General features: G+C 54.3%; 1 protein-coding gene across 4 annotated transcripts; it reads left to right on the forward strand.

The window, feature by feature from the left end:
- Positions 1-4,015: 4,015 nt before the first annotated feature.
- On the forward strand, positions 4,016-15,209 carry LZTS3 (leucine zipper tumor suppressor family member 3). Of its 4 annotated transcripts, none has more exons than XM_030915750.1 (5): positions 4,016-4,153; positions 9,921-10,145; positions 10,687-11,163; positions 11,483-12,346; positions 12,683-15,209. In XM_030915750.1, the coding sequence occupies exons 3-5, from the start codon at positions 10,705-10,707 to the stop codon at positions 13,379-13,381; spliced, it is 2,022 nt and encodes a 673-aa protein (XP_030771610.1). In that variant the 5' UTR covers positions 4,016-4,153; positions 9,921-10,145; positions 10,687-10,704; the 3' UTR covers positions 13,382-15,209. The 4 variants fall into 4 exon arrangements, with proteins under 4 accessions (XP_030771610.1, XP_030771608.1, XP_030771609.1 ...); XM_030915748.1 differs by having other exon boundaries at positions 4,023-4,153; positions 9,921-10,083; XM_030915749.1 differs by having other exon boundaries at positions 4,023-4,153; positions 9,921-10,083; positions 11,483-12,283.
- Positions 15,210-17,874: the final 2,665 nt, after the last annotated feature.

Consider the following 17,874-nt stretch of genomic DNA (forward strand, 5'->3'; position numbering starts at 1 on the left):
TGGGCATCTATTATGATAATTGTTTCTTTTTCTCATTTGACAAACTCATGGCTTATTAATTTCATATAGAATAATCTACAATTTTATTTTCTTGAATTATATGTAGGATTTCCCCCCCCAGAACTGATGAACTGATGAGTATGGTTTTCAGTTTTCCTTTCTTCCTATGCTATTATTAGGAATTGGTATAAGGGGAATTGTGGCTTCATAAAATCAAATAGAGAGCATTCTATCTTTTCTGGGTTCTGATACAGATTAGTAGGGTGAAAATTATCTATTCAATGAGTTTGAGAGATTTCTTCCATTAAACTATCTGAGGCCAGAGCCTTTTTAAAATTTTATTTTATTTTTTTGACACAAGGTCTTGCTCTGTTGCCCAGACGAGAGTGCAGCACCATCATGGCCCACTTGCAGCCTCAACATCCCAGGCCCAAGCCATTATCCAACCTTAGCCTGCTGAGTAGCTGAGACCACAGGTGTGCACCACTGTGCCTTGATAATTTTCTAATTTTTTTTTTTTTTTTTTTTTTTTTGAGACAGGGTCTCATTCTCTCCTAGGCTGGAGTGCAACGGCGCGATCTCAGCTCACTGCAACCTCCACCTCGTGGGTTCAAGCGATTCTCTTGCCTCAGCTTCCCGAGTAGCTAGCACTACAAGCATTCACCACCACACCTGGCTAATTTTTGTACTTTTTGGTAAAGATGGGACTTCACTAACGTTGGCCAGGCTGGTCTCAAACTCCTGACTTCAGGTGATCCACCCGCCTTGGCCTCCCAAAGTGCTGGGATTACAGGAGTAAGCCACCGTGCCCAGCCCAATTTTTAAATTTTTTTGTAGAAACAGGGTCTCCCTATGTTGTCCAAGCTGGTCTTGAACTCCTAGGCTCAAGCCATCCTCCTGCCTTGGCCTCCTAAGGTGTTGAGATTATAGGCATAAGCAACCATGCCGGCCACCAGAACCTTTTTTGGACATATTTCTTGGATGATGTTTTTAACATCTTTTTTATTCTTGTAATTTTATTTCCCAGAAAATGATCCACTTTATCAAGGTTTTCAGGGCTGGGCACAGTGGCTCAGGCCTGTAATCCCAGCACTTTGGAAGGTGGAGGTGGGTGGATCACTTGAGGCCAGGAATTGGAGACCAGCCTGGCCAAAATGGCAAAACCCTCTCTGTACTAAAAATACAAAAAATTAGCTGAGCGTGGTGGTGCACGCCTGTAATCCCAGCTACTGAGACTGAGGCACGAGAAGCACTTAAACCGGGAGGTGGAGGTTGCAGGGAGCCAAGATCATGCCACTGCACTCCAGCCTGGGTGACAGAGCAAGACTGTCTCAAAAAACAAACAAACAAACTTGTGTGATCATTAATCAGCAAGTGACAAATCATCTTAAGCAACAAAACAAAACAAGTATTGATTGGTTCGCTCAGCCGATGAACCCAGATACGAATAGTCTAATCTCAGCACTTTGGGAGGCCGAGGCGGGCAGATCTCAAGGTCAGGCGTTCGAGACCAGCCTGACCAACATGGTGAAACCCTCTACTAAAAATACTCTACTAAACCCTCTACTGAAAATACAAAAATTAGCTGGGCATGGTGGTGGCACATGCCTATAATCCCAGCTACTCAGGAGGCTGAGGAAGGAGAATCGCTTGAACCCCGGAGGTGAAGGTTGCAGTGGGCCGAAATTGCACCCTTGCATTCCAGAGGGAGACTCCGTTTCAGAAAAAAAAAAAAAAAGTCTCGTTCATAGTTGCTCTGAAAGAAAGGAAGGGGATTGCATTAGTTATTCATTGAACAGTTACACACTATGCTAGAGTTTGTGTAAATTTTAAGTGAGACTCCGTCTCAAAAAAAGAAAAGTTTTCATATGCATTGGACCAGAGTCAGATATAGATAGTATTCTCTTATTTTCCTGGTGTTCTTTTAAAGAAGCAAAACCATATTACTCTATGAAATAGGAATGGAGACTATAAAGAGATTAAGTTGAGATCAAGACAGAGGTGGAATGGAAGTTGGCTGAAAGAAAATAAAATCAAGCAGAATCAAATGTCTTATTGGAGAAAATAAACAATACTCTTGACTCTGAAGAAAATTAAATCCATGATGGTGAAGAAAAACTTGATATAGTCTCCCAGGGTGCAGAGAAAACAGATTTATTTGACATTGGTGATCCAATGTGATAATTTTAGAGGACAGGAAAGAAAAAACCCAAATCTTTTCACAAAATGTACAGGAAGTAAAAATTTTCTAAGCTGCAAAGAAGACCTCTTTTGTTTCTGGAAAATTAATAGATAAGGCCCATATTGATTTATACTGGCAAAATGTTTGACTTCTGAGGGTAAAGAAAAACCCTTGCAAGCACCAAGCAAACTGCTGACCTTAAACAGACAAACCCAACTTTGCATTTTCAGTGCCAGAAGACAATGAAATAAAGACAAGAGTTTTGAGGGGGAAAGCTTGAGACTCAAGAATCCTATAAACAGGAAATTACTGTAAAGGCATTCTCACCTAGGGCAAAGGCTTAGGAAATACAACATTCCAGAGTCCCCCCTGAAATCGCCAGTCATGTGAGAGATGGGTCCAAATGAGGAATAGAAAAATTAGAATACAAAAAACCGGCAGTGACATTGAAACCAATTAAACAGAGTTGGCAAAAGCCAAAAACAAGGATTGAAAAAGAACGTGGCTTAAAAAAAAAAGTGTAAACAAAAGCTAGGTCTGTTGTCCTGATTAAGTGGACAAATGTAAGTAGTGAGGGCGGCAGGTAGGAGGCAGAAAAGCACATTACATTTCTTATGACATAAAGGGGAATATAAAAACGAATTATTTGTCACTGACTTTACTAATTTGTGAAATGTAAACTATTTTCATTTGATAAATTTAAAGGCAGTCGCGAGAAGAATTAAAAACACTTTCTGCCTTGAAAATCACGATAGAAAATAAAAGCAAATGTGGGAAAATTCAGAAAACAGGAATAAATAAAAACTATAGAATACGAAGTCATAAGACCAAACACGACACCTATAAACAGCAAAGATGTAATGCGTTAAATCCCAGCCACCGTAGAGACTGCAGTTCTTAGGACAGACCCTGGTGCCTCCAGGCCTTTGCTAGTGCTAAACTCTCGGCCAGGCTTGCTTCCCCACCCTATTCAAGGCTGAGGCCTCAATTCAAGGCCGACTTCCTCCTCCCGGCAGTCCTCCCGGGCCGTCCTAGGCTGAGTGAGCACTCCCCACGGTGAAGGCTGCCCGCGCGGACGAGGCCGGTGCTCTAGGTCCGGGACGAAGTCCGCACATCACTCCCTCTCACCCCGGATTGCAGCGTGTGGTCTGGGGCCACGCGTTACGCCAGGCGCGGGACAGGGTGAAAGCGTTCAATCCTGCTGGGGTGTAATGTGCATTTTTTCCCCGTCGCACCTTCCAGACGGTGATCCAGTGTGAGCAGCAAGTTTAAAATAGTCTCCGTTTGATCACGAACGGAGTTTACTGCCCTTCGACGCCTCCCGCACGACAGCCCGTGGTCCTCGCGCCCGGGCGGGTCGTTTCTCGGCCGGGTGGATCCACCCGCGACGATTCGTCCCGATCCCACCTAGCGGACTTGCAAGGTCTAAAGGCGTCCGCTGGGAGGCCGCGTCCCGAAGAGCTGGCGCGGGAGAGGAACGGGGCTCGGGGCTCGGAGTCGGGAAGCCCCTTCACCCAAGCAAGTGGAGTTCCTCCCGCTCTTCCTAGACGTGGGATTCAGGGAGGGCGCGGTTCCATTGGATTTGTTTCGGAGGAACGACTGGGTCTGAGCCCAAGCCCAAGGGCCTGGGGGTTAACGAGCGATGACCGGAGGGGATCGTGGCTGTCTTGCTGCGCCCTAGAGAGGGTGAGGCGGAGGGGTCCCACGCGCGGGCGGGGCGCAGCGACGAAGGGGTTAAGGCGCCTCGCCCCGCCCCAGCCCGGGCATTGGCTGTCCTGGGGGGCGTGGCCGGAGGGCGGGCTCGCGTTTGCCGCAGCCGCTGGTGGGCGGGGCTCGGGCGGGGAGCAGGAGGGGCGCGGAGCGGAGCCGGGCCCGCGCCGCGCGCCCCGCCGGGCGTGCTTTGGGCTGCGCCAGCGAGCCGGGCAGGTGGCGCCCGTGTCGGAGACCCCGCGCCGGACCCTGAGGCAGCGAGTAAGTGAGGCAGGCCCATCGTGGCATCCCTCCCGGCTCCGACCTGCCGCCGTGCCTGCTGCACTGCGCGGCATGTCAGACCTGACCCGGACTGGGTAGGGGGCGCGTCCCGCTGCTGGGGTCCCAATGGGGAGGGGAGCGGAGAGGAGACGGATGATGTCATGGATGCTTCGCCCGGCCTGGGAGGAGGTGGCGGCCAGAGGGGGTGCGGCTCGGATTATGTCACCTCTTCCCTCTGCGCCCCGCCCCCCGGGGCCACACGCGTTGGTGGGGAGCCTGCGGAGGTGCGGGCGGGATTTCCCCCATCGCAGGGACTCCTAGGTCCCGTGGCCTGTGGCTGGGGTCTCTATCAGTTGGCTCTGCGGGCCATGGGCTGCTGGTGAATGGCGACCCCCCCACCCCCAGCAGAAGCTCGTGTGTGTGCGCGCGTGTGTGTGCTCGGGATGGAGGGGGCGCTCTCGGCCCCCTCAGTCCTGAAACACCGGCTTCATCAGAGCCAGTAGCTAGGTGTTGGGCCCATTCCGCCGCCAGTGCTTAGGCCACCGAGGGAAGATGGATCTCCCCTTACTCATCCCAACCAAGAGGTTCTGGATATCTCTGCATCCCAAAAGCCCTGCAGTGCCCCCAGATCCCTTTCCTCCCTCCGTCCTGCTTCCTGGAAACCCCTTCTGCTCCCCCTGCCCGGATTCACTGCCTCTTTGCATTGCCCATAACTAGCATTCCCACAGGCATTTGCCCTGCATTTCTTTGGTGCAGGGCCCATAGATCCCCAGGACTCTGCCATCTGTGCCCCTGGGAAACCTACAGGCCAGACCTGGGGAGGCCTCAGAGTGAAATCTCCCTGGAGTGACCTGAGCCAAGTGCTCCAAGATGCCCCCTCTGGGGGGTAGAGATCAGGGATGCTGTCCTGAGGCCAGCCTTTGGACTGGTCTAGAAGCATGTAGGATGGTCACAGAGAGCTGGCAAGAGCTTGTGTGTGAAGTAGAGAGGGGCTCAGGTCAGGGGAGATAGAGGAGGGGCATCAGGAGAGGCCTTGGGGACCCTGCTGCAAGCTCTACTCTGGTTCTGGGGACCAAGAGGAATACCAGGCGTTTCACCCATTATACATTTACTTCTTAAAATGCCTGCAAGGTAAGTGTAAGTGTGAGAACCTGAGGTGAAATTACCTGCATGAGGTTGCACAGCTAATCAGTCCAGTTGGGATTTACACTTGGAGCTGATGCTGCCAGAACTCTGTCTACTGCACTTGATCCTGCTCGTGGAAGGATTTGGACAGAGCAGGGGCAAGATCAGCTTTGCCCTTTAGAAGGAGTTCCCTGGCAGCTGCTGGGGGAGGGTGTGCAGGAGAAGAAAGTCCATTGAGGAGCCCCCAGCAGGGGTGCTGGATGGAGGGGCTGGCTAGAGATTTTTAGGAGATAGAATGGTCTGGGGTAGCGGCCTCTGAGACCCCAGGTGTTCCTAGCTTTGGGAGAGACACAGGTTGGGGGGGTGGGTTGGAGGTACCTATACATGTAACTCTTAGGTAGAGTCCGTTTGGCACCTTCATGACGCTAATACTGTGTATAATGCCCCAGGCACTGAGGGCTGAGGTGACAGAGATCGAGGCAGTCGGGCAACAGGCTGTCATCCCAGGGTGGTGCACTGATGCCAGGAGGCTGCCTTTGCAGACCATGCACAGTTACCTGGGCCAGTTCAGGACCTTTCCTCTTGGTTCAGTTCCTGCTTATCAGGGAAACATCCCCTTCCTTGTCCTGCCAGTGCCCTACTGGGATTTTGTGGAAAGAAGCTGCAGCAGCCAAAGCTTGGGAGAGACAAGGGGCAGGGCATGTTTGCAAGGGGTTAACCATGACAGGTTAAAATTACGACAAGAAGCTCTTTAGAGAGTGAGGCTCCAGAGAGATCTTCTGTGGGTTGATAGTCAAGCATTCCCCAGGTAGAGCGTAGAGAAAGGAGGCTCAGGACAATGGTCCTGGGACCTTGTTTCCATCCAGGACTCGAGACATCTGAGACTTGCTGGGGACTACACACACTCTAGAGAAACAGTAGGGCAGAGTGGCATATGACCAGCCCCAACCTATGCTCAGGTTATCCTTTCCCGGATCTCAGGGAAGGTAGCACTACATGTTTGTATTGCCCCTTATAGTTTACAAAGCACCTTCCCAAACATTATACCCTGTCATTCAAGATCAACATGATCACTGTTGAGGTTTATTCCTGCCCAGATCCAGGTCTCTGGTGCAGCCACCTTGCTTTCCCCTTGCCTAGATCTTTCATCCCACTATTGGCGCCTTCCCTCAGCATATTAACACTCAGGTTTCTACCATGGTTAATTTTAAAATTAAAAAAGCCCTTGAATCTCAAACCTTCTTAAATGACTGCCTTCTCTTTTTTTTTTTTTTTTTGAGACGGAATCTCGCTCTGTCGCCCAGGCTGAAGTGCAGTGGCCGGCCGGATCTCAGCTCACTGCAAGCTCCGCCTCCCGGGTTTACGCCATTCTCCTGCCTCAGCCTCCCGAAGTAGCTGGGACTACAGGTGCCCGCCACGTCGCCCGGCTAGTTTTTTCTATTTTTTAGTAGAGACGGGGTTTCACCGTGTTAGCCAGGATGGTCTCGATCTCCTGACCTCATGATCCACCCGTCTCGGCCTCCCAAAGTGCTGGGATTACAGGCTTGAGCCACCGCGCCCGGCCTTTTTTTGTATTTTTAGTAGAGACGGGGTTTCACTGTGTTCGCCAGGATGGTCTTGATATCCTGACCTCATGATCCACCCGCCTCGGCCTCCCAAAGTGCTGGGATTACAGGAGTGAGCCACCGCGCCTGGCCTGACTGCCTTCTCTTTTAGCAGGAACTCTGCCATATCTTTCTCTGCACTCCTCTAACCTTGTAGACTGCCTTTGTTTTGTACCACGTTTTTGTTCTGTTTTGTTTGTTTGAGAGGGAGTCTTGCTCTGTCACCTATGCTGGAGTGCAGTGGCGCGATCTTGGCTCACTGCAACCTCCAAATCCTGGGTTCAAGCAATTCTCCCACCTCAGCCTCCTGAGTAGCTGAGATTACAGGCATGCGCCACCACACCCAGCTAATTTTTTTGTATTCTTTGTAGAGACAGGGTTTTGCCCTGTTGGTCAGGCTGGTCTCGAACTCCTGACCTTAGGGGATTCACCTGTCTTGGGCCTCCATAAGTGCTAGGATTACAAGCGTGAGCCACCACCCCAGCCAATTTTTTTTTTTTTTTTTTTTTTTTTTTTTTTTTGACATAGTCTCGCTTTGTCTCCCAGGCTGGAGTGCAGTGGCATGATCTCGGCTCACTGCAACTTCTGCCTCCCAGGTTCCAGTGATTCTCGCACCTCAACCTCCTGAGTAGCCAGGATTGCAGGTGTGCACCCCCATGCCCAGCTAAATTTTTGTATTTTTAGTAGAGACGGGGTTTCACCACCTTGGCCAGGCTGGTCTCGAACTCCTGACCTCAAGTGATTTGCCCGCCTTGGCCTCCCAAAGTGCTGAGATTACAAGCGTGAGCCACTGCATCCGGCATTTGTACCACTTTTCTGAAACCATTCTGACATAGACATTGGTGATGTCTTCAGACCAGCTCCTAAATCTGCAGCACACTCTCCAACCCCAATGTTACCTGGCCCTGTTATTTTTGACACTGGAAACTGTCCCCATATTCTTGAATCCCCTCAATCTTGGCCTTCAGGGCCCACCTTCTCCTGGCCTTCTTCCTGCTCCCAGAGTGCCTCCCAGACTTTTGGGGCTTTGCTCCCTGGCCCAGTGCTGGCCCCCACCCTCAGCACCCTTGAAAACTGATGATGTCAATTTCTCTCCATCTAGTGCTTTTTTTCTTTTTTCTTTTTTTTTTTTTTTAAGACAAAGTTTCACTCTGTCACCCAGGCAGGAGTGCAGTGGTGCAATCACAGCTCACTGCACCTCTGCCTCCTGGGTTCAAGGGATTCTCGTGCCTCAGCCTCCCAAGTAACTAGGATTACAGGAATGCACACCACGCCCAGCTAATTTTTCTATTTTTAGTAGAGATGGGGATCCACCAAGTTGGCCAGGCTGGTCTTGAACTTGGCCTCAAGTAATCTGCCCACCTTGGCTTCCCAAAGTGCTGGGATTACAGGCATGAGCCACCTTGCCTGGCCTCCATTTACTGCTTGAGAGGTATCTTTCTCTGGTATTTCCCAAAGCAACTATTTTCCCCAAGTAGTCTCGCCCTATCATGTTAAGAGTGTCACACCCACCCTGGTGTCCAGTCCAGAGTTCTCCCTTGTCCCCACCGCCTGACCTCATCTGTATGAAATTTAATGTTGCCAGTTCTTTCCCAAACCCTGCCCAGGCCTTCCTACTGGTTCCAAGCCTCAGGCCTTTCAGCCTTCATCCTCTCAGTCCTCAGCTGCTCCCCACATTGCACCCAGATATGGCAAGGGAAGGGGGCCATGCTTAAGGTAGGAGGGGTTTGTGGGGCTGAGGCATAGCAGGCTGGAATATGCTGGGGAATAGAGGCAGAGCATGGACTAGAGTGAGACCAGAGAGGGACCCAAGGCACAAAGGGAAGGAGGCTATCACTCTCAGGGTTGTGCACTTGCTGATTGCACCCTTCATTTGGCTCTCTGTCCTCATCCTAGTCCTGGCCCTTGCTTATGGGGACAGACAGGTCCAAGGGAGTAGGGTGGCAAAGTGCTCTTCTCCACACCTGTGGGGACAGATGCTGAGTATGGAATTCTACAAAGACAGTGGACAGGCTTGGTAGTGAACTTTTCAACAACCTAGAGCTCTCATTCCTGGTGTGGGGGCCAGAAGACTCCTGAAGGACAACAGTTTTGTCAGGTTCCCTTTGTCTGGGCCAAGGACACAGCATTAGAACTGGGCATCTGGGTAGAAGATGGTCTGTGGGGCCATAGGGTGCCACGTGGACCCCTTAACTTGATAGGGAAGGAGGGCTCCCTGCCTGGTTTATGCAGGGTGTAGTGGGAAAAGGCCTGAAGGGCACCCCCTTCCATTTCCCACACACTTATTTGAGGGTCTAACCCGAGGCAGACACTGCCTGGTGCTCCTGCCCGGCTGCATTATGCAGATCTCTGGGGCAGGTGTTCCCAGGTGCGAACTTGAGACAAAGGAACGAGGAAGCAGGGCCTCCCTGAGCACAGGTAACCCGAGGCCTGGCTCCCCCTGTGCCTGTGGGCCGGCCTTGGGGGAGGGGGACGCGCACCCACAGAAGGGCTCAGAGGGCTTCACGGTAAGCTGAACAGGGTCAAGGTCCACAGGGAGCGGGAGAGGGGAGTAATCCAGGAAGTCTTCCTGGTGGCAGTGAATTCTTAGCGGGGTTCGGCAAGCGCAGGATCCTTGGGGGCGCTGCAGGGTGCGCGGCCCCTCCCCTCCCCCCGCCCACCTGTGGGAAACGCAGGCCCGGAGGGAGGCTCCGTCAGCGCCAGCAGCTGGCGCCACTGCGTCCCCTGCCCCGGTCTTAGCTAGCCCTGGGACCTCTGCAGAGGACTGATCCCGGGGAGGGGGCCCTGTCTTCCCAGGGACCCGGTGCGGCCAAGCTGGGAAGACCTTGGGGCGGGCAGGCCTGCCATCTACTGCAGCCGCGGCCCCCGTCCGTCCGCGGGGGACAGGGCGTGCCCTTGGCGGCGCCCACCCGCGACCCAGATGCACGCAGCCTACCCACCCTCCCCAAGACTCTCGTTTCCTCAGGCGCTCGCCGCCTCGGGGCGCCTGGCACGCGGCAGCCCCGCAAGGTAGGTCCTTCATTCCTCCCATTTCGCAGAGGAGAAAACTGCAGTCCGGAATGGCTCAGTCGGCCCCTCCAAAGCCGCGCAGCTGGTTCGGGCCGAGCCCCGACTGCGAGAGTGAGGCACATGGCCCCTGCAGACCGGGCCTCGGAGGGTCCCAGGCTTGAGGACCCGTCAGCCCCTCAACCCTTTGGAAAGGCAAGGAGAGAAGCCTGCGCTGGTAGTGAGCTTCCACTTCTGCCCTGACTGCAACACCTTAGGTTAGGGGGCTGGGAAGGACCCCCACCCTCAATTTTTGGATAGGAGTGTATTTCTCTCCCTCCCCTAACTTCTGAGGTTGGTTCCCTGTTGGATTCAGGTACTGCTCTTCCCTTCCAACCCCATTTCCCCAGCCCGTGAGGTTCGGATATTAGGGTCCCAGACCCAGGATAAAGAACCCCAAAATTCTGGGGTTGCAGCAAAAAGTTGAGAGGGTCACTGAGCCTGGGAAGCTCATGGCCGAGGTGGGGCTAACGCAGAATTTTAGGAATGGAATGCTGAGCTGAGCTGAGCAACGCTGGGGGCTAGGTGCATGGAGCCCTGGGGGTTGGGCTTTATCAGGTGGGCAACAGGCAACCCCCATTCCCAAGTTCTCTCTTTTATCCCAGCCCTATTCCTTCACCTTGGATGCCTGAGGACTTTTTGTACCCATTGTAGGGAAGGGGACACTGAGGGGCAGAGTGGTGCTGGGTTGACTTGGCTGGGGTGGTGGGAGTAGGAGTAGGGTCTTACCTATTTCTGCCTTCCTACCTGTGCCCACAGTGCCCCCCTGGCTTAGTCATGGCGAAGCTGGAGACACTGCCTGTGCGCGCTGACCCAGGGCGGGATCCTCTCCTGGCCTTTGCCCCACGGCCCTCCGAGCTTGGACCCCCGGACCCTCGCCTGGCCATGGGTAGCGTGGGCAGTGGGGTGGCCCATGCCCAGGAATTTGCCATGAAGAACGTGGGTACCCGCACAGGGGGTGGGGGCAGCCAGGGCAGTTTCCCTGGCACTCGAGGCAGTGGCAGTGGGGCCAGCAGGGAGAGGCCAGGCCGCTACCCCTCAGAGGACAAGGGTCTCGCCAACTCCCTCTACCTCAATGGTGATCTGCGGGGCAGTGACCACACCGATGTCTGTGGCAACGTGGTTGGCAGTAGCGGTGGCAGCAGCAGCAGTGGTGGCAGTGACAAAGCGCCACCACAATATCGTGAGCCCAGCCACCCACCCAAGCTCCTGGCCACCTCTGGCAAGCTAGACCAGGTCAGCCTTTTTCTGGGGGTGGGAGGCAACCCAGAGAGGAAGGCAAAGTGGGCCTTCTTGGAGGTTGGGTTGTGGGGGCAGGATGGAGGCTGGGCTGGGGAGTCATGGACTGGGGACCTGGGGCCAAGTCTAGCGGGTGGATCAAGGACAGAGATCTGGCGCTGGGGAGCCATGAGGTAGAACCCCAGATGGGGGACCTCAGGATGGAGATCCAGTAGGGGTGGGAGGTGGGTCTGGACAAGTCTTGGCCAGAGGGAAGAGCCTGGGCCAAGCCCAAGGCCTCATCCTGATGCCCAGTCCCTCCCTGCCTTTCCTACAGTGCTCAGAACCACTAGTCCGGCCATCGGCCTTCAAGCCTGTGGTACCCAAGAATTTCCACTCCATGCAGAATTTGTGCCCCCCGCAGACCAATGGGACTCCTGAGGGACGACAGGGCCCTGGTGGCCTCAAAGGCGGACTGGAAAAGTCCCGGACCATGACTCCAGCGGGCGGGAGTGGGAGTGGCCTCTCAGACTCAGGCCGGAACTCCCTCACGAGCCTGCCCACCTACAGCTCCAGCTACAGCCAGCACCTGGCGCCCCTCAGTGCCTCCACCAGCCACATTAACCGCATTGGCACTGCCAGCTATGGTAGTGGTAGTGGCGGCAGCAGCGGTGGGGGGTCGGGCTACCAGGACCTGGGGACCTCTGATAGTGGACGGGCCTCCAGCAAGAGTGGGTCATCGTCATCCATGGGGCGGCCAGGCCACCTGGGCTCTGGGGAGGGTGGAGGTGGAGGCCTGCCTTTCGCGGCCTGCTCACCGCCCTCGCCCAGTGCACTCATCCAGGAGCTGGAGGAGCGCCTGTGGGAGAAGGAGCAGGAGGTGGCAGCTCTGCGGCGCAGCCTGGAGCAGAGCGAGGCGGCCGTGGCCCAGGTACTGGAGGAGCGTCAGAAGGCGTGGGAGCGGGAGCTGGCTGAGCTGCGGCAGGGCTGCAGTGGGAAGCTACAGCAGGTGGCCCGCCGTGCCCAGCGTGCCCAGCAGGGCCTACAGCTGCAGGTGCTGCGTCTGCAGCAGGACAAGAAGCAGCTGCAGGAGGAGGCAGCCCGGCTGATGCGGCAGCGGGAAGAGCTGGAGGACAAGGTGGCCGCCTGCCAGAAGGAGCAGGCCGACTTCCTGCCCCGGATGGAGGAAACTAAGTGGGAGGTGCGGGCTGGAGATCTAGGCCTCCCCCTCTGCCTCCCTTCTGTCCCTCTGGGAAACCCCAGAGCAGTTGCCCCTCACTATCATAATGGGGTGGGGGGTGGTGAAAGGAGCAGGGGGGACAAAATCAACTGGCAGTGCCTGTGAGGACCAGAGGCCATCCCCTGGGTGAGACACGTCCATCTTGAGTCCAGGCAGGTAACCGGGTGCCTCGGCTGATGAGGAGCTGAGCCAGCAGCCCCGGGGAGCTTGGTGACCCGGCTCCAGATCTGGTAGCTGGGTTGGGGTGAGTAGAGCTCTGCCTTTACCTGGCTTCTCCTCTCACCTGTTCCTGCCCAGGTGTGCCAGAAGGCTGGTGAGATCTCCCTCCTGAAGCAGCAGCTGAAGGATTCGCAGGCGGATGTGTCGCAGAAGTTGAGTGAGATCGTGGGACTGCGCTCACAGCTGCGGGAAGGCCGGGCCTCGCTTCGGGAGAAGGAGGAGCAGCTGCTCAGCCTGCGGGACTCCTTCAGCAGCAAGCAGGCCAGCCTGGAGCTGGGCGAGGGCGAGCTGCCTGCTGCCTGCCTCAAGCCGGCGCTGACCCCCGTGGACCCGGCCGAGCCACAGGATGCTTTGGCCACCTGCGAGAGCGACGAGGCTAAGATGCGCCGTCAGGCCGGGGTGGCTGCTGCCGCCTCCTTGGTTTCCGTGGACGGGGAGGCGGAGGCTGGTGGGGAGAGCGGGACGCGGGCCCTGCGGCGGGAGGTGGGGCGGCTGCAAGCCGAGCTGGCGGCTGAGCGGCGGGCCCGGGAGCGCCAGGGTGCCAGCTTCGCCGAGGAGCGCCGCGTGTGGCTGGAGGAGAAGGAGAAGGTGATCGAGTACCAGAAGCAGCTGCAGCTGAGCTACGTGGAGATGTACCAGCGCAACCAGCAGCTGGAGCGCCGACTGCGGGAGCGTGGGGCTGCAGGGGGTGCAAGCACGCCCACTCCCCAGCATGGCGAGGAGAAGAAGGCCTGGACCCCCTCCCGCCTCGAGCGCATTGAGTCCACAGAAATCTGATCGACCTGGGCACTCGGCCTTTTGACAAATGTCCTGTCAAAAGGCCAGAGTTCCCAGTGTCCCCTACCCTCCATCTCTCTTCCCCATAGACCCCGTATCCCCAGACCAAAGAGGTTCTCTAAGCAGCTGTGACCAGGTTCCTCCCTCCCCACCTGCCCTTCCAGCTCCAGCACTGCCCCCGTGGCAGCCCACTTGGACCCTCCTAAAAGGAGGGAATAGGGGGAGGGCAGTATGAGCAGGGGCAATCCTAGGTGGTGGGGGAGTCATGCTCCCTTTCTTGGCACCCCCTTGTTGGAGATGGAGGCAGCAGGCCTGCAGTGCCATAAGGTGCCCCAGTCCTTCTGGGGGTCAGGGCTGCTACTGTTGGCCACTCTGTGTCCAGTGATGCTCTCTGTGCTCACGTCCTAGGCCATGGAACCTGAGGGGGCCTGCACGGGGTTTGCTGAGACTGACAGACCCTGGGCTCCAGACCTCTCTCCCTCCTACAGTGCTCTCCCTCCCTGGGCAGATTGGCAGGACAAGTGGGAGCAGATGGCCTGCCTTTGGTTGAGAGGGCTACCTGCCCAGCCCCTCCCCCCAAGATCTCTTGGGCTCAGGCCTCAGAGCCTGGCCTGGTCGTGAGTGTGTGTCCCTGTGTGTGTGTTGTGGGAGGGGAGGACTGGGGCTGGAAGTCTGGCACCCAGGGAAGATCTGTCCTCCTGTTCTTGGAAAGGGTTGCCTGATGGCTTCTCGGCTCTACCCTCGCCCTTCTGGCCAGGATCCCGTAGGGCAACAGCCCTATCTGCTTGGCTGACCCCACACCCAGGGCCACTGTCCGGCTCTAATACAGCTATTAAGTACTACCTGCCTCTCAGGCACTCTCCTCACCCAGTTTCTGAGGTCAGATGAGTGTCTGCGATGTCTTCCCGCACTCTATTCCCCCAGCCTCTTTCTGCTTTCATGCTCAGCACATCATCTTCCTAGGCAGCCTCTTCCCCAAAGTCTCACCTTTTCTTCCAGTAGAAAATTCTGCTTGACTTTTGGTGCACTGCCCACTTCCCAGCTCCATTGGCCCCAGTCTGAGCCGGAGGCCCTTGTTTTGGGGGCGGGGGGAGAGTTGGATGTGATTGCCCTTGAAGAACAAGGCTGACCTGAGAGGTTCCTGGTGCCCTAAGGTGGCTCAGCATCTACCCAGGGTAGGCCTGGCATGAGGGATTAGGTCAGCCGACGTCAGCTACTTCTCTTGGGGCCCTCTCAGAGTCCATCTCCCCAAGACAGGAAGAGAAAAGCAAATTTCTAATTCACCAGCAATAAAAATTGGAGGAGGCTTGGCCCTCAGCCCTTGTATTTCTCTCTTTTTCACTCTCTCTTCCTCCCACCCCCAAGACTGAGTTTTGGGGGGCAAGGTGGAGAGAGCTGGCAACTACTGTGAGCAAGTCCCCTAGCCCCTGACCAGCCTCCTCCCATGACTGGTGACTGTTTAATGAGCTGTGCATCCCCCACAAAAACATGAGTGCCCCTCTGTGTGGCCTCTGACCCTTTGCACAGCCGTTCTGGATGGTCCTCACCAGGTCTCTGAGCTGGGTGGGAGGCCATCCTGGCAACCACTGCCCATTCCATTCACCCCTCACTGCACCTGCCCTAGAACCTGGGCCTAGGCCACAGGGGCAGGGAGAAGAGAAGGCATTAGTAAGAAAAAAATAGAAAAAAATATGAACAGACTCAGCTTTGGGACGTCCAACCACAAAAGAAATTATATATAAATATATATAAATATATATCTCTACCATATGTGATGGAAAGACTTTTTGTTTTCCTTTCCCAAAGAAATAAAATGGAAAAAGCCTCTCGAGTGGTATTCTTTGGCCTGTTTGTGTCTTTGCAGGTGTGGGAGGTGAGGCCCAGGTGGGGGATGGAGGCAAAGCTGGAGTAAACAGATTTCCCAGAGGAGGCATGAGACTGGAGGTGCTCACTGGGCTGTGCTAGGAGGTTGGCCCAAAGCCCAAGCTCTGCCACGTTGCCTGGGAAGAGTTGTGGTGCCACGTATCTGCCCAGTGGGGCTTTCTCTTCAGCTCACACTGTTGTCAAAGGGGTTTCAAGCTCGTTCCAGCTCAGAATCTGGACACTAAGCTGCTAGCCAGAAAGCAGATGATGCAGGACAGCTAGATGCAGCCTGCGGTCGTCTAAGCCGCCATACAGCAACTGGTGGATGTTTGCGAGCTGAATGGATAGAAGTGAAGACTGGGAATAGGTTTGCAATTAATGGTAAAGCCCCAAAGGCAAAAGGGACCCAAGCGTGCTGCACAGCAGAGAGCTTCCCTTTACAACAGTTCCTCTGTCATCCTCTCAAAGCACCACAATCAAGAATGCATTCTGTTGTAAGTAACACAAAGGACCTCAAAGAGTGGTTTATTTTTCCCCAACCTGACAAGAAATCTGGAGGTAGGTGTCATGGTTGTTGGATCATCGGGGACCTAGATTTTCATCCTCCCACTGTCCCATCCTTAGCATGCTTACCACAAAGTGGCTGCCACAGCTCCATGAAGGCATTGAGGCTGCCCCACTTTATTATGAAAGTAAAAGCTTTCCCAGAGCCCTCCCAGGACCCTTCCCTTTAAGTCCTGTTGGCCAGAAATGAGTCACATGCTCCTCCCACTTCAAGGGAGAATGGGAAATTGAGCATTACAAAGAGAAACAGGATTGTCATGGCTGCCTGGGAACAAACATGGTTCATTCCTTGGGGGTAGGCGCTGTGCTTTCTTTGGGTTCTACTGGCAAGGACAGAGTCATAACAATGAATAGTGTTTGCCCTGGTATGGCCTGAGTGAGAGAACCCTCCCTAAGCAGTGGTGTCTGCGGTCTGGGGCTCCAGATATTCAAACAGCGCTGTCTCCAGAGATCAGGAGTTGGGATGCCAGGCTTGCCCCTCCTTGCAGGGACGTGTTCTCCCTACATTGATTTTGTCTTCCCGAAAGGATAGTACCCTGGAGGGAGCATGATTTCTCAGCTCTCCTTCACCCCCCTGAGGAGGTGTGGACTGGTAGAGCCAAGGCATTGACAGGATATGAAGACCCTGATCAGCATATCTCAAGTGCCCTCAGGAATGGCAGCCTGGGGCCAGGCCTTTCTGATAGGTAGAGGCTTAGTAGAGTCTCTTTCTTGTCTAGGTACCTGTACTGACAGGTGTGTCAGTATATGTACCCAGTAGGATCCAGCCCTCCTTCTTAGGGTGGTGGAGAGTCGCCCTGGCTCATGCTCCATGGCTCTGGCCTCCAGCTCCACATCTATTTCTCTCAGCAGGCTCATCTATCCATCATGTCACTAGCTCTTTTCCTGGGAACACTTTACGGATACATCTCTATTATACCTGCATTTTTTTTTTTTTTAAAGATGGAGTCTCACTGTCGCCCGGGCTGGAGTGCAGTGGTGCAATCTCAGCTCACTGCAACCTCTCCTGCGTTCAAGTGATTCTCTTGCCTTAGCCTCCCAAGTAGCTGGGGTTACAGGCGCCTGCTGCCACGCCCAGCTAATGTTTTTTGTATTTTTAGTAGAGACAAGGTTTCACCATGTTGGCCAGGCTGTTCTCAAACACCAGGGATTACAGCTGTGAGCCACCATGCCCGACCGATGCATTGTTAAAATTAGACAGGTGTGGTGGTGCATGCCTGTGGTCTTAGCTACTCAGGAGGCTGAGGCAGGAGGATCACTTGAACCCAGGAGGTTGAGGCTGCAGTGAGCCGTGGTTTCACCATTGCACTCCAGCCTGGGCAATGGGGTAAGACTCTGTCTCAAAAATAAGTAAATAAATAAATAAAAATAAAAATAAATACATGTATTGTTTTTATCACTGTACAGGCTTAGAGAATTTATGTGAGCTGGGTGCGATGGCTCATACCTGTAATCCCAGCACTTTGGGAGGCTGAGGCGGGAGTACTGCATGAGCCCAGGAGTTTGAGACTAGCCTGGGCAACATAGGAAGACACTGCCACCTCCACCTCTATGAAAATAATAATAATAATATAATAAGAATGAATTTGTGTGACTTCCCCAAGGCCATAAAACCCTGAGTGGTGATCCTCAGATTCCAACCTGTGTCTAAGCTACTTACTTTTTTTTTTTGAGATGGAGTCTTACTTTGTGGCCCAGAGCTGGAGTACAGTAGCGATATCTCGGCTCACTGCAACCTCCACCTCCAGGGTTCAAGCGACTCTCCTGCTTCCGGAGAAATCTCCAGGCTGGATTACAGGCATGCGCCACCACACCTGGCTAATTTTTGTATTTTTTTGTATTTTTGTATTTTTATTTTTTATTTTTTGAGACGGAGTCTCGCTCTGTCGCCCAGGCTGGAGTGCAGTGGCCGGATCTCAGCTCACTGCAAGCTCCGCCTCCCGGGTTTACGCCATTCTCCTGCCTCAGCCTCAGCCTCCGGAGTAGCTGGGACTACAGGCGACCGCCACCTCGCCCGGCTAGTTTTTTTTTTTTTTGTATTTTTAGTAGAGACGGGGTTTCACTGT

The sequence above is a fragment of the Rhinopithecus roxellana genome, chromosome 13 (genome assembly GCF_007565055.1).
Source record: "Rhinopithecus roxellana isolate Shanxi Qingling chromosome 13, ASM756505v1, whole genome shotgun sequence".
NCBI classification, from domain to species: domain Eukaryota; kingdom Metazoa; phylum Chordata; class Mammalia; order Primates; family Cercopithecidae; genus Rhinopithecus; species Rhinopithecus roxellana.

Coding starts and splice junctions, on each gene's coding strand:
- LZTS3 (XM_030915748.1), top strand. CDS start 10,012: ATGGCCCCTGCAGACCGGGCCTCGGAGGGTCCCAGGCTTGAGGACCCG. Junction 11,164..11,482: donor CCTCTGGCAAGCTAGACCAG/GTCAGCCTTTTT, acceptor CCTTTCCTACAG/TGCTCAGAACCACTAGTCCG. Junction 12,347..12,682: donor TGGAGGAAACTAAGTGGGAG/GTGCGGGCTGGA, acceptor GTTCCTGCCCAG/GTGTGCCAGAAGGCTGGTGA.